Here is a 15,771-nt window from a genome sequence, read left to right as displayed (position 1 = left end):
GTCAATTTTTGCACCAACTTAGGTCCCACTCTTGGGAACACGTTTTGCACAAGCCCAAGCATGTGACTAGTCCCACTGATTTCAGCCTCTGGAATCCTGCTCCAACCTTGCTCAGCAGAAAAGCAGCAGATCTTCTGCTAAAGAAGCCTCTGTGGCTGCAGAAGTAAGGACAAGATTTTCCCAGTGTGAATATTTCAGCCGTGAGCTCTTCCATCTGAACAGAGTTCCCTTTGGAACCTGCAATGTTATAGCCTTTATTTGGCTGAATGGAGTGCTGTTAAGTAACATATGCTTTTTCCTATCAGCACCCAAATATTCTGTTTCTGCACTAGCTTCCCAGTGCTCTCATAAACTAGAAAATAAAAACTGGTCCCCTCCCCTCCATCAGTTACTAAAACGCCCATTTAACAAAAAGAAAAGCTGGCTTCACATTAAGAAAATGGGAAGTAATTCTGAATGGGACCTCACACTAGTTTTACACCAGTGGTGTTTTCTCCACTGACTTCAGGAGATGAAGTGAACTGTAGATCACGAAAGCTCATGCTCAAATAAATTGGTTAGTCTCTAAGGTGTCACAAGTACTCCTTTTCTTTTTGCGAATACAGACTAACACGGCTTTTACTCTGAAACCTGACTTCAGGAGAGTTACTCTTGATTGATAGTGATGTTCGTGAGAGCAGAATCAGGCCTCTTGTAGTCACAGTATTGAGCACAGACAATGACTCATAATGTAATACCAAACTAAGGTGCCTTTATTTCTTAAAAAACAAGTACCAATGCAGACATCTGGGATTGTTTCATCTAAATACAGTCACTGATTAGAGGTGCGACTAAGTACATTTTACTTTTCCCATTAAAGAACATAATCAAACAGTCCTTTCCTTTTCTGTATGAGTCAGTTGGAAGGTACACATTTTTTGGAATCTGATTAGAAAGGGAGGTGCCCTGCCTGCTCAAACAGTGTTCTTCAAGTAGTCATTTCCTTTTACATTCTGGATAATTCAGTGCTGCCAATAAATGATACAGGATATGACTAGGCTAGTTACTCATAGGAATTCAGAAATAATGAGTAAGAAAATAAATCCACTGTCACAGAACCCCACCTTTGGCATTCAAAGTAAAGGCTACCTCTGAAATATAGTATATTTTTCTCTTCTTTAAACAAACCATTCAATACATGATGGGTTCGTAGTGCAGTGTTGAATTCAAATACACAGTGTGATGGGAAAAGGCCAGATGGCTATAAGAAAGTAGTGAGAAACAGGTATATTAGCCACAGGCTAAACAAATCCCTGTTACTATGGTAACCAAATGGCAGCTGCTCCAGGTCAATTAAGACACCTGGGGCCAATTAAGATCCTTCTAGAAAGCAGTGGAGACAGCTAGGTTGATTGGGGCACCTGAAGCCAATCAAGGGCTGGCTGGAACTAGTTAAAAGCCTCCCAGTTAGGAGCATGTGTCAGGAGCTGTAGGAGGAAGCTGCGTTGCTGGAGAAACTGGGCAGTACAAACCCTGTCAGGCACAAGGAAGGAGGCCCTGAGATGGGGTGAAGTAGATGTAGAGGAAGTGGGGGCTGCTGTGGGAAAGTGGCCCAGGGAATTATACTTGTCCTGTTTCAAAAGTCAGCTACCAATAGCTGCTACTATTATGGTCCCTGGGCTGGAGCCCAAAGTAGAGGGCAGGCCCGGGCTCCTCCCCTCCCACTCTCCCCGAGTAATCACAGAGATTGTGATACAACCGAGACTTTGCAAGGGAGGGTTGCTTCTTCCCACCTCCCTTGCTGGCTTATGATGAAAATGGCTCAGTAGGCTGTGACCCTTGCCTCTACAGAGAGAAGGTCTACGTCGCGGTCACAGTGAGCCTCTGAGGCTAGCATAATCCGCTTGGAAGCGCAGGACCCACTGAGATAAGGTCAAAGTTTTGTCACAACATACAAACACAAATGAAGGACAAGTTCCTTGCACTTGAAAGCGTATCATCTAGGAAGACAAGTGCCACATGGAAGGTGTAGGAATTGGATACAATCAAATCTATACAATTTTTATATATACACAGTATATACATTTTTTAGTTTATTCAAACAATAACAATTAAAAGACACCTCCAGTATGCTTAACTGTACCTCAACATAATTCAGACACTTCATGCTTTTTTGTGATAATTATACAGCATCATTCTTAAATACAAAGTGCATACAATTACAGCAATGTGGCTTGCAATCTGAGAGCGTTTGTACACAGCTACACCCACCCTCCCACCCACATTCTCACTCTATTTTGCCATTTTTGTGTAACTTTGAGGGAGGACCTTTAGAGCAGAGGGGCCTTTCTGTCCATCTCTGCCCAGTCACCTGATAGTGAATGGCTAATATTTCTTACTCCTGGCTAAACCAAATAGCAGCAGGAGGTCCTTTTGTTGACTTTAGAGCTACATCCCTCTATTTAGAGATGCACCTGAACCAAAAGCTCAGAGCCAAACACCTGTGGACATGGGAGAAATTTAACTCCAGATGTGACATTTGTGGCTTTTCCCCATAAGGGTCCAAACCAATTCCCATCTGATCATACTGGGACTTAGGAAAAGTTCACTTTGGATGCACACCTGATTGAAAATGTTTCCCTGTTTACCGTTACATTTTGAGATCTATCAGTTAGCCTGTGTTTAATCCATTTAATGTGTGCTGTGTTAATTTTGTGTTGCTGAAGTTTCTTATCAAAATGTGCAGTACCAAGTCAAATGCCTTACAGAAGTCTATTACATCAAAACTATTACCATTATTCAAATTTCTAATTTCATCAATAAAATATATTTTTAGTTTGAAAGGATCTAGTTCCATAAACCTATGTTGATTGACGTTACTTATATTACCTCCTTTAATTCTTTATTGAGTTCCATATCAGCTGTTTCCATTATTTTGCCTGGGATCGATATCAGGCTGATAGGCCCATAATTAACCTTGTTGTCCAGTTTGCCCTTGTAAAATATTGGCACATTAGCTTTCTTCCAATCCACTGTAACTTTCCCAGTGTTCCAAGAGTTATTGAAAATCAATTATCCAGTGAGCGCCCTAGCCAGCTCTTTTAAAACTCTCAAAGGCAAGTTATCTGGCATTGCTGATTTAAAAATGTCTAATGTTAGTAGCTGTTTAACAGTCTCCTGAGTACCTATTGGAAAGTGTTTCACCCCCCATTATATGATATAACTACATGAAACAGTGTCCCAAATACGGAACAGAAATATTTATTAACACCTCTTCCTTTTTTGCATTATTATTGACAATACTACCATTTCCATCTACTAGCCATTGTTAGGATTCTTTTTATTCCCAGTACACTTAAAAAGCTCCATTTTATAGTCCTTAATTCCTCTGACCATTGATTTTTCCTTGTGTCCTTTGGCTTCCCTTATCAATTTTCCTATAATTCCGAGCTTCTGATTTGTATTCATTGCTGTCAACTTTCCCTTTCTTAGTTGTTTGATTTACATTGTAGCTAAAGGGAGCCAAAGAAAGACTTCCTTTGATTTCAGTGGGCTTTGGATTAGGCCCGTAAAGAGGATGTCAAAAGTGAAGAAAAAAACATTTATGGTGTCCTTTAGGTCTTTAAAAAATGATTACTTTCTTTCCCTAAGTATGTGTCTGTTTGGCTAAAATAAAAATAAATAAAATAAAAATGATTATTACTCTAATTTATTACTGTATTAAAATGGCATATTGTGCTTAAGTCATGAAAAATAGCAGTTTACATGTGAAAATAATTGAGCAAGGGGAGTAGAATAATAGTGAATTTTAAGACATATATAAGGATTAAAAACAAGAAGAGTTCTTTACTTCTGAAAATGTCATTGGAAAATGAAAATGCTTTCAAAATACCTAAAGGTATCAGTGCTGCCCCACCCTCTCAATTAAGAAGATGAAAAGCAATTTTTAAAATTATTATTAAATATCATGTGACAACCAGAAAGCTCATTAGCAGCTACAGCACCAAACATCACTGAAAGGTTAAAAATAAAAGCATATCTGTGCCTTGACTTGAGTCTTATTTACCCTTAAGCAATTTAAGTCTGCAAAGTATTTGTAGTGCAGTATCTTAGAAACACAATGAAATGGCAATCCAGAAGATTTAGTCTTGTACTGTCAACAGAATAGGGTCAGAGTGATTTCCGCTTCAAACAGAAATTATGTCTCTCCTACTTTTGTCAGTGAAAGATAAGTAGTGTATTATAGCAATATTTTAAAATGTTCCAGCTAAACACTTCCAACTCTAATCTTTCCTGCCCTTCAGCCTTCACTTGCTAAGTGCACAGTGGACAATTTCACAATTTCAGTTGTTACAGCTTTGCACTCAAATTATATTTTTGCCCCTTGGAGAAGACTGATTTTTCCTTTGTTGGATCGCTAGCATTTAACATTCACTGCAGGAAGCAGCTCTAAAGTGCTAATTGATAGGATGTCAGAGAACAGGCACCTTCATGTTAATGCAGTACTCAGCTGAGGGAGATTCAAGTGCTACCCATCTTCACACACTGGGACTCTTGCCCACACTGTAGCTGAGAATCACAATTAGGTCTTTGCAATTAGAACTATTATTTCTTCCTCACTCCCAGCACTCTGGTTGTGAATTAATGCCCGCTGTTGTTTCTGTTCAATCTTTTATGAACATAATCATTCCTCAAACTGTTATCTGAAAGGTGAAACAACAAACTTGCCTCTACTTGCAACAAGAATATAAATAGAGCTTTCATTAGCATTAGATAACTAACTGAATTCTAACCTCTATGGCACACCTACCTCCTACTTTGTCATCAGTCTTTCAGAAGCGACAGAACCAAGCCAACCACCAGTTAATCAATGCCTTATCGGCTTCTTACAAGATTGCCCACTCTGGTCCAAATCTATTACCTGAATAACATGAACTGGGACTGTGTTTGACATGGATTATTGTTAAGGTTTGTTCTTAGCCTACTTGATAAGACATCTTTAGTACAAAACTAAGGCCTTACCTTTGTTTGGAGAATACATCAGCCCAAGCACAATAATATAAAACACTGCACGTTGGCTTCAGTGGGCTGACTAATGTTTCAAGTTAAGCATGTGTTTTAATGCTTTTCTGAATTGGGGCCTTATATGTTATATTAAGCTCCTAAAAATAAACTATTTAAAGTGTCTGTGTGTAGTCTAGGAACACTTTTCAATATCCAATATCTCAGTACATGACACACTACTTTCTAATTAAATTCTAAGTGCACCAATCAAAGTTAGCTGAATTGCAGATTTTGGGGACTGAAAGGGAAGACTGGTGTGAAAAATCGCTCTTTTTTGGTCTACTGGAAACTCCAATCCAAAGGTTGGTGGACAAAAAAATTAAATTGCTTAAATCCAACCATGTTAGTTGAACAGGTCTGACAACTGCAATAAGAATATAATCTGCACAATCTATCCCTTTCATCTTCTCCACTCTTCCACATTCTGAGGTGGGTTAAGCAAAGGGAGATGTGAGAGAATGAGCCAGTGTTACAGCTTTAGTTTTACCTTTTGATACAATAACATTTTTGCCTGCTATTCAGACACATATCCTTGCCAGGAATCCAATTAAAACTATGCTAATGAAGACTCTTAGGTGCTGAGCAGCCTCGGCTCTGACTGAAGTCAATGGGAGATGAGGGCAGTCAGCATCTCACACAAGGGGCTTACAATCAGTGCCGGTGCTAGTCCATTGGGGGCCCTAAGCAGGAATATTTTGCCCCCCCCCAACACACATTAATAATTAATAGAGGCCACTCTTGAACTGCTCAGGGCCCTAAGCAATTGCTTAGTCTGCTTATGCCTAGCCCCAGCTCTGCTTACAATAGCGTCTATAAACAGATTGGTTCATGTATAATGGCAGAAAGATTTCTCAGCTCTTGTCACTAATGCTCACACAGACAAAGCACAGTGTAAAGCAGTGGTGGGCAACCTGCGGCCCCTCAGGGTAATCCACTGGCGGGCCAGAAGACAGTTTGTTTACATTGACTGTCCGCAGGCACAGCCATCCGCATCTTGCCATTCCCAGCCAATGGGAGCTGTGGGAAATGGCGGCCAGCACGTCCCTGCCCGCTGCTCCCATTGGCCGAGAACAGCGAACCACGGCCACTCTGGGAGCTGCAGGTGGCCATGCCTGTGGATGGTCAATGTAAACAAACTGTCTTGCGGCCCGCCAGCGGATTACCCTGATGGGCCACGTGTGACCCGCGGGGTGCAGGTTGCCCACCACTGGTGTAAAGAATACTGCATGTAACAATATCACTACATTTATGCATTCATTCAACTCATTTTCCACGTCTCTCAAGTCCAACAATACTCATGTTTGCACACAGTCTGTGGTGATGACGGGGGAATGGAATCTGTCCCACAGGAGAAACTCTTGTATATTTCAATTTATTCTGAATAAATGTTCAACAAAAAAATTAAAGCATTTACTTTTCTTAAAAAATGGTTTCCATGAAAGGATTTTTATATAGTCATCTAAGTAGTAATACAGTATTTATATACAAAATCTCATTTCAAACAATTTACTGTACAAAAGAAAGTATAACCATCAGTTACTCTTATGATTTCAGCAAATAATAAAATTTATGACAAATATGTACTTGGGTATAGTTTTACTATTTACAGGAATGTCAGTATTAAGTCAAGAATATTAGATAAATTATTTACAGTTGAAATTCCTTCAGAGGAAGTTCCCGAACATTTATCTTCATAAAAGGTGTCTACCTGTTGGTTTTCTTCTAGAATTTTTAGGTTATTAATGAATGAAATAAAGAATATATTTTCTATAAGAAGTATGGACACAACTCTGCTTGTCTTACTCAGATGCTAGTGGCTCTGCTGCAGTCAGTGAGCCTGATTTTGCATACAGGTACTACCAGGCATACTCTGTGCTAGAATAAATCAGACAGGATTTGGCCCTATTTTACTAAAACATGTCAAATTATAATTTAAAAAAAATAGTGACATTCCTGCAAGTCAAAATATTAGAGAAACAAGCGTTAACAAAATATAAGCCCTTTATTAATAAAAATCTTTGGTTGGATCAATATTTTAAATTAGTTTTAACAATATTTGGTTATTATAATTCACTTCTTTCCACATAATTTCTCTTCTGGTGTCTTTTTGAACAGACTACAGAAAAAACATCTGAAGGTAATCACATACTTTAGAGTAAAAACAATAAATATTACAAAACAAAGTGTGGTATTTTTAAAGTTCTATTTTAAATCTTTATATTACTTTGGCAAACAAAATAAAAATAAAAAAAAGACACCCCCCCATCCCTACCCCACTTATTTTCATGAACTATAAGTCTTTTGACATTTGGTTTTGTAACAAACCATACAGTAGACAGACTGAAAAACTTTTGTTTTTATTTTAGTTATTTGGTTTAGTGTATTGTTTAGTTTGCTTTTTCAGTATAACACCAAGAGAAGGTGTTAAAAGAAATGAGGTTCATTGCACCAATATTCTTAGGAAGTGCAGTTTATCACTAGACAAACCTTAAACTAAAAAATTACATGAAAAGAGTTGCACTGATGGGGTCTAGATATGCATTACAGATAAGGATTTTAGATTTATTTTAAGGAAATGTTATATATATAAGATAACATATTTTAAGACAAAATAAAAGTCCTGTAATTGAAGTTCTGGTCCTGTAGTTCCAGAGTAGGCAAAACTTCCATTAAAGACAATAAGATCCATATTCATCCAGAATCTACCCTTACTCTTCCTGGCATAGTCTCTGGTAGATGTTACCAGTATCAGAAAGTCTGCCACACTGGGGAGACTGTAGCCAAGCAAAATGGCTGTGACCTCCTCTTCATTGCAAAGGAGAGTGGGCTGTAGAGAAGGAGCTAGTGGGGAAAGGTGGATTCAGTGTATCCTTTCAGCAACGATGTTGCCTAGATATTAGGCAGGGCAGTGTAAATTACTGTAGCTATACATGCGCTCATGATTCAGGGACACTTTTGAAAATGCTCTACAGTGCTCTGGCTGCTGGGAAATCCTATGAAATTGTGCTGGTACTGCTTCAGAACCCTTAGTAGATTATGACAAGACCACAGTACAGTCTAGGGCACTGGAGCACCTGCACCAACATGAATCGTTCACCTGATGAGCTTTTGGGGTAAGTGAACAGCTGTCAGTGGTACACAGAGTTAGGATTAAGGTTAACGTGTGCTGCACCGACTTCATCTGCTTATTTTTCACAGTGGGGAAGTGCCCAAATGGAAGACTCTAGTGCACAGCAGACTGCTAGCAGGGTCCCTGTGGTGTCTCAGCTTTAAAAAAAAAAAAAAAAAGATATTCCCCCGCCCTATCCCTGTCGATGGGGTGAATCTCCCAATGGGTAATTTACCGTGCACCAGCTTCAGTGTATCTAGCCTAGTTATATACTGTTTGATGTAAATCTTTTCAGACTCCTGACAAGGAGAGTTTTGTTTGCCTAGGATCTGCAGGTTCAAATCCAGATTATGTCTGCCAGGGGAGCTGAGCTGCATCTTTTGAAACTGAAGATGCCTTATAAGGTTTATATTGTTTCTCTTCTCCTGTTAAATGAAATGCTAGAGCACATTGTAAAATTGACTTTGCATATATTTTGTAGATCTGCTCAAAGCCTTTCAGGGATTGGCTGCCAAAAAGATTTAAAATTATGATTTGAAATTTACTTTGGTTATTTCTTAATTAATAAGCTAAAGTCAGATTCTCAGAGAACATTTCTAAGTACCAGCATTTTGTTAACACACACTAACATCCACAGTGTTATCTAACTATGAAATATAAAAATTCCCTGCATTACTTAAAAAAAAATCCTATCAGAAATAGAATGTGGCCTTCCATATTTGTAAGAAGTGCATTTCTCACAAAGATGAGAGCAAAATGGTTGCACATACTTAAACATTCACCTGGTTGTCCATAAATCAAGTCTTGCCCTTTAAGTGATGGCTTGTTTATCAGTGGAATGCCTCAACAAAACAAAACTACCCTCCTCTTCTATACATCAATGTGATATGAATGGCAGGAGGACATGCTCCCGCTGTGGCTCCTTGAGACCTTGGGGCTGTGGTTGTTACAGTTTTCACCTTTTTTCATGTCCTTGTCTTTCCAGGTTTCTATCATTTGCAGCTTTCCCTGTTCTTCTTTCATGAACACCTCCACCATGAGAACTTTCTCTTTATGAATCTGCTGACTAATGTCCTTGGGAATGTCTGGGATAATCCAGTCCACAAAGTCACTCATAAACATGACCAAGTTCTGAAAAATAAATTTTAAGAAAATGTTAGCAAGGTCAAATGAAATGAGACTAGATATAGATATTTAGATTTTTGTTGTAGTTCAGAAGGGACAATATTCTAGGCTGGGCCTTTCTCTTCCTCACAAGCATGTTAAAGTTCCATGTATCAGCTATTTAGCTTTACCATCACTTTCCCATAAATATTAGGCGACAGAGGAAAATGGCAGGGATAGGTCTCCCTGACTGATGCAGAACAAATACAGTAGTGAGAAGACAGAGGGAAATACTGTAGTTGGTATATGGCTGTTTATGCTTGACATTAACAGTGCATGAAAAATGACTAAGTAGGCTGAGAATTTTCTGAGGGAACAGTTCACTGTTACAAAATGCTGATTTGACAAAACAGAACATTTCATAGGAACATAACCATTTTGTCAAAAATGTTGATGAAATAGTATCAAAATATTTCAATAAGGTCAAAATGTTTACTTCAATTTTGATGTTTATGTAATCCATTATATGAAATATTTTTATTTAGCAAAAAATGCAGAGATTTTGACTTTTTCCTCCCAGTTTCAGAGGAAATCAAATTTTGAAATCTTGGCATTTCCCATGGCTGGAAATTCATTTTTTGGCCTGCTCCAGAAATGACTCTAGATGAAATCCATTCAGGACCAGCATACCAGTCTATGAATCACTTAAGCAGGCTTGGTTTAAAGGCTTTTGAGGCCCTGTGCTCTATGGAAATTGGGGACCTACATTCAAATTAGGCCCAGTGACTGCCACACCTCATCTGCTGTCATGACAGAGGGGTGGCTGGGGCAAACCTGTGGAATGCTGTGACTGCTTGAGCTTTGCTCCAGCTTCTGCCAGAGCTGCACGACATGAATAGAGGCCCATCCAGCAAGCGCACCCAACCCATACCTACCTGCTACACCAAGCCCTGAATGCACCTCCCAAAAATATATATACCCCAGAAACCCTTCCCCAGTCCCCACTTATCCTGACAGCCACCCCATGTATCCCATCAGCCCTGACATACATCCCTCTCACTGAAGCCCCCAACACCACAGCCCCAGTTGCCATAGCCCCCACATCCTGGCCCCCCATTACCTCCACAGCCCGCACAATTCACTCTACTGCTTCTTAACATTCCCCACTTGCCACCACCCCTCACCCCACAGCTCTGAATCTCTTCCCGCTCACCCAATAGCCCACCAACAATTTACCCCCAGTCCCTCACCCACTGCTTTGGGATCTTCCTGGGGGCTCACCAGTGGGCCCCCCATTCCTCCCATCTTGGCTCAGCGCTCTGCTGCTGTCCCGGACTAGGGAGGCTCCTCCTGATCCTGGCTGCCCAGTGACTCTCTTCAATCCCACTGCCTGCCTCCCGCTCACAGGACAAGACGGGCTGGTGGCTAGGCCAAATTTGAATGAGTGGCATTTCTACATGGCACGTGGGGTCACAGCGCCACTCAAGTTTGGCCCATCACAATGCCACCCATCCAAATCCGGTGAGCAGAGCACCCCCTATGTTAGGGGCCCTGTGCAAGTGTACAGAGTGCCCATTGGCTATTCCAAGTCTGCACTTAAATCCTTCTTAGTCCATGCTTGTATGATTTAAATGGGACCTAAGTGATGCACAGGCCTTGTGCCTCACCTCCCATTAAAGTTACTGGTCTATATACACTGCATGTGGTGCAGGGAGCAGTGTATCCCTGTGGGGGATACATCCTGTGGCTGTTCTGTGGCTTTGCATCATGCTTGAGAAGGTTGTGAAGATCAGTGCCCCCAGGGAGGAACTCTGACTGGTAAATGATATCCAGTGGACTCTCATCTCATTTAGTTAAGGAATAGTTTTATGTATGTATATGTGATCTCTCTTTCCTTGTTAGGAGTCTGAAAAGATTTACATCAAACAGTACCTGAAAAACTATCACAAATGCTAATCTTGCTGCTAGGACAGCCCAGAAGTCCTTTGAAATTTCATATTTGTTTTCAGACCATGGGGGTTCTCGGTAATCTTTGTATCTGTAAAACAAGACATAATAAATCAAGGATGTTGTTTTAAAATGTTCACACAATTAGGATTTAGTACAGAATACGCATTAAACTCTAATTCAGATCTTTTTGATACAAATCCCTCTTACAGAAAGGCTGTGTAAAAATCCAGCCAAACAAGACAAAACTAACAGCCTGCCACAGCCTTGAAATTTTATGTGGATTAGAAGAAGACAACTCTTAAATGTTTATGCTTTCTGATCAGTATGAACAATATAAACTCAGAGTAAAGAGGGGCTGAGCTGCAATCTCACAATCTCAACTTCTTCCAAGTTTGGGAGGTATTTTATGTTTCAGGTTCAGCTATAAGAGCAAAATACTGAACTCAAATTGATATGGTGGATCAGAACTCCAATATTTAGATTTCCACACATAGGAAGAACAGAAGATTGGAGTCAAGCTCTTGCTGAGTTGATATGAAAGAAGAATTTCACCATAGCACTGGTTTATATAGTCTATGAAACTGTGATGTAACAATAGCAATTTTATTTTGTTTTTAAAAAGTATCCTGACCAAAAAATGGAAGAATTTAAATTAATACCATTATATTATAAATGTATGCAGAAATTATATCTCCATATTCTAAAATGTGATTTTACAAGAAGAAAGGGACTGTGAGAGAAAAGATGGAATGAGAATTAAAAAGGACTTGTGGGGAAAGGAGAGAAGAAAACACAGTGCTCTGTGTTGGACCATGAAGCCTACTCTTCCCTTCTAGTCATAATTCTACACTGAAAACATTTCAATCAAACTGGTATTTCCTCCCCCAAGAGAGATCACCTCAGGGATACAGAGGAAAGGAAAGGTAGGTAAGAGTAGATAACTTTGCTGATTCTAGCTGGTTTTTACTTTCATGTCACAGTAAAAGTGATTTTTAATTTTAATGGTCATTTTAACAGATTAAGTTTTGATTTCTTCGACAGTTGTAAATAGTGTAAATTAAGAAAAACTCTGAATGATCTTCCTTTTTTTTTCTTGTCAATTTCTGTCATTTTCCAGTGGAAACAGACCAAAATCCTGTATTTTTTTCTGTAATGTCTCCAATCTTTGTCCTTATCTTTGCTGTTTGAATTGCTTTCATTGCTGCTCTTGGCTTTGATCCCCAATTGCAGGCTTTGAGAACATTTTGAAGCTGATGCATATCTAAGTTAGCCTAGGCAAAGAATGCATTTCAACGTTGACCCAGATTTCTTGACCAGCTGAAATATTCAGCAAGAATTTTCCTTTAAAAACGCAAATAATATGGAACATTTGTTTTGATCACACTAGTTCCATGTATATTAGGATTTTAGATGGGTCTAAGACTAAGGATTTAATTCTGTCAGTGCTGAAGTCAATGGGAATTCCACACCAGGAGGGATGGGAAAATTGGGCCCACAGTGTAGACAAAGTTGCCATTATTGTCAGCTTGAACTACTGGATCAACTGGACAGTATGATAGGTAGACCTTGAAGTAGTGTCATTGCATCAGTACATCATGATTAGGGTTGGCAGACTTCAGTTTTTATTTTTTTGCATTTTTGATTAATATCTATTATTATTTTAAAAAACTTCTATTTTTAAAGTTGTGGGAAACTAAGGGAGACAAGGTTGTGGTTGGAGTTAGGGAAAGTGCTGACAATGATGTTTCAGGGAGTTCCCAGCACTGACAGCTGAGCTGCAAGGACCCAGGCGCTGAAGGGCCCAAGACATTAGGAAACATGATGCAGGGGAGGCCCAGCAAAGTGCTGGCTCAGCAAAGCAGAGACCCTGGCCAGGACTGCAAGGAGGAGGATGAGCCCCCAGCAGCAGGGAAGGTCACTCTGCTGCTGAACAGTTCTGCCTGGGAATGGCCCCTATACTCCTGCCTGGTGAGTGAGAGAGAGGAGCCGTGATGGTGGAGCTGCAGATGGCTCCCTGCATAGTTGTGGGGCCGATGACACCAGATCCCTGCAGGCACATGGATGGGGAAGGCTGCAGCCAGAGCAGAGACCCCTGGCCAGGACTGCAATGAGAAGGATGAAGATGAGCACCCAGCCGCAGAGGAGGCCACCTTTCTGCTGAATGTCTCCATCTCCAGGCAGGAGCCATTCAACAGCGGGGTGGCCTCCTGGAGGCCAGAGGCTTGCCCTCCTCCTTGCAGCCTTGGCCGGGGGTCTCTGCTCTGCCCCACCAGGACCATAGCCTTCCTTGCACTTTGTGCTGCAGGGATCCAGCATCACTGGCCCCACAGCGAGTCTCTGCAGCTTCTGCATCATGGCCCGATTCCCGCACTCCTGTGACAGCAAGGCTGCAGATGCTCTCTGTACTACTACAGGGCCAGAGACAGCCAATCCTTGCAGACACAAGGTGCACGGGGGAGGCTGCATTTGTGCCATTTGTAACAGATGGATTTTTTTTCCCCGTCTATTTTGGTGCGTCAGTTGAAATCAATGTTTACTGACATCTATTGATTTAAATCGATTCCTGCCAAGCCTAATCATGATGCAAAATTGTGACATCTTGGCAAAATGTCATCTTGTTGCCCCAAAGCATCAGTATGCTGTGAAGTGACTGCATCAAAACATCATGTCACAGCACAACATTACGATGTGGTGATATTTTACAAGCCTCAAAAATAGAATCATGGAAACATAAAATCATCTCAGTAAAATGGCACCATCCTGGAACAAGCATGTTGCAGAAGACCTTCCTATGACTACCAGTATCTCCCTCTAGTTCTGTAGTGACTTGATGTGATGCAGAGCCTTTTTGGCCAAGCAAAGGAGAGAAGTGCCTTGCACTGACCCACCAGCAGCTTTGGGTGATTAAGAAAGTGGTGTTGCCCTATCCTGAGCTGGAAGGATGCTGGTTATGACTTTTTAAAAGTGGAGGAGGTTATGACTTTTTAAACTCACCAATCATGCTAGATCCTGAAATTGGATAGGGGAGTTCCATACAATGTTGGAAGTTTGAGGTTTTTTTGTTTTTTGCTCCCTCCTGTAACCCAAATAGTTGATAAATATTTTGTCAGCAATAAACACTTTTCAAATGCCCTGACAAGTATTTAATGTTTACTCATTTTCTCAAACTAAGCAATGTATATGCTACAAGTGCTGTGGTAACTTTACCTATATGTAAAGATTTCAGTGGTAACTGCTCTCTCTATTGGATAAAGAAGACTGAGCTGCCAATAGACTACAATAGGACCTAAATCAGGTGGTATGTGACTGTGTAACTATGAGTCCCACCAGACACATGAAGAAGCTAGTACCTCCATTCAACAGGGAAAATAACTTAAAATGGCTATCATTCAAGAGAGTACCTGCATATCTGAACCTCGTAGCCAAGTTCCATTGGGTCATTTGGAGCTGTTCCTCCTTGAAAATCGCTGACATTAAAAGAGGATAGCGTATGGTTCACGAAGCCATGCATGGTGCCATTCTCACTGTACATATACAGGTACACGAGGCGTGGAATGAAGTCAGATGTGAATGAGATCACAAATGCCTAAGCCATAAGAGTAAAGAATGAACGCAATATTCAGGTAATGTTTAGTGGATAATATACTCAAGTGCATCTTCCCCACATAATGCTTATGAATCGAAGAAATGGTATACAGTGGGCTGATTCAGACAATAAGTCTAAGTCTGCAGCCCATGGGATGCTAAGGATATGGAAACCTCATCAGTGTGATGTTTGCTGCTCAAGTTCCAGAGCTGCATGGTGTCAAGTATAAGTAGCTTCATGTTGGCTGAGATCTCTATGTAAATAACTTCAGCTCCCTGGGGAATCCAGATATTGTCCCCGTTTTCATTACTCGGTCCCCATCACCCTTATGTAGCACAAAACCTCTATTCTTCGAATTCCACAAACACATGTACTAGTCCTGGACACACTACTTTTTCTGTTCCCACTTCAGCTCCCTCTCAACCCCTATCGCAAGCCCTCACATTCTGTGTTTAGGGTAGACAGAAAGAGAAGATTGCAGACTGAGCTTTGGGAGTTGAAGATGGGGGCTCCAAACAAATGACCTTGCAGAGACCCCAGATTTGTTTCAGCTGGCCCTGCATATCAGATAATAGCTGATCACAACAAAAAGGGAACAAGATCTCCTTGTAACAAAAGCTGCTAAAGATCACTACAACTTGATCAACCATGATCAGACCCAGACTCTAGAGTTTCTTAGACTTTGCAGAGTTTTTTTGTTTGTTTTTTTGTTTTGGTCTTTTGCTATTCTTAGATAAATGACTAGAATAAATAAATAGCAGGTATTTTTCTTTTTAAATACCAGTAATATTTCCAACCTTAAAGGTGTCTTAGATTTTACTGTGCTTTTCTGTTGTGTATTAATTATATTAATTCTGTGACTGTACAGAATAACTTGTGCAACATTGCTAAAAAGCAAAACACCATGCTATTCCCCTCTGCTCCAATTACAACTGGTCCCAGATGGATTGTATAAGCTCTGATTGATTGCTCTGGATGT

The 15,771-nt window shown here is 40.4% G+C and overlaps 1 protein-coding gene across 1 annotated transcript in view; it reads right to left on the bottom strand.

Annotated features, from left to right (window-relative positions):
* Positions 1-8,683: 8,683 nt before the first annotated feature.
* Positions 8,684-15,771, bottom strand: part of ANO1 (anoctamin 1) — a 116,089-nt gene continuing 109,001 nt past the window's right edge. The window contains exons 25-27 of the mRNA XM_084630092.1: positions 14,608-14,792; positions 11,189-11,294; positions 8,684-9,283 (exon numbers count right to left, since the gene is read on the bottom strand). Of these exons, the coding sequence (XP_084486218.1) occupies positions 9,023-9,283; positions 11,189-11,294; positions 14,608-14,792 (552 nt within the window). The 3' untranslated portion in view covers positions 8,684-9,022. The remainder of the gene's footprint in view (positions 9,284-11,188; positions 11,295-14,607; positions 14,793-15,771) is intronic.

Source organism: Lepidochelys olivacea, assembly GCF_965140295.1.
Source record: "Lepidochelys olivacea isolate rLepOli2 genome assembly, chromosome: 6".
In the NCBI taxonomy this organism is placed as follows: domain Eukaryota; kingdom Metazoa; phylum Chordata; order Testudines; family Cheloniidae; genus Lepidochelys; species Lepidochelys olivacea.
Note: the sequence above shows the minus strand (reverse complement) of the source record. Positions and strands in the feature narration are given on the sequence as shown.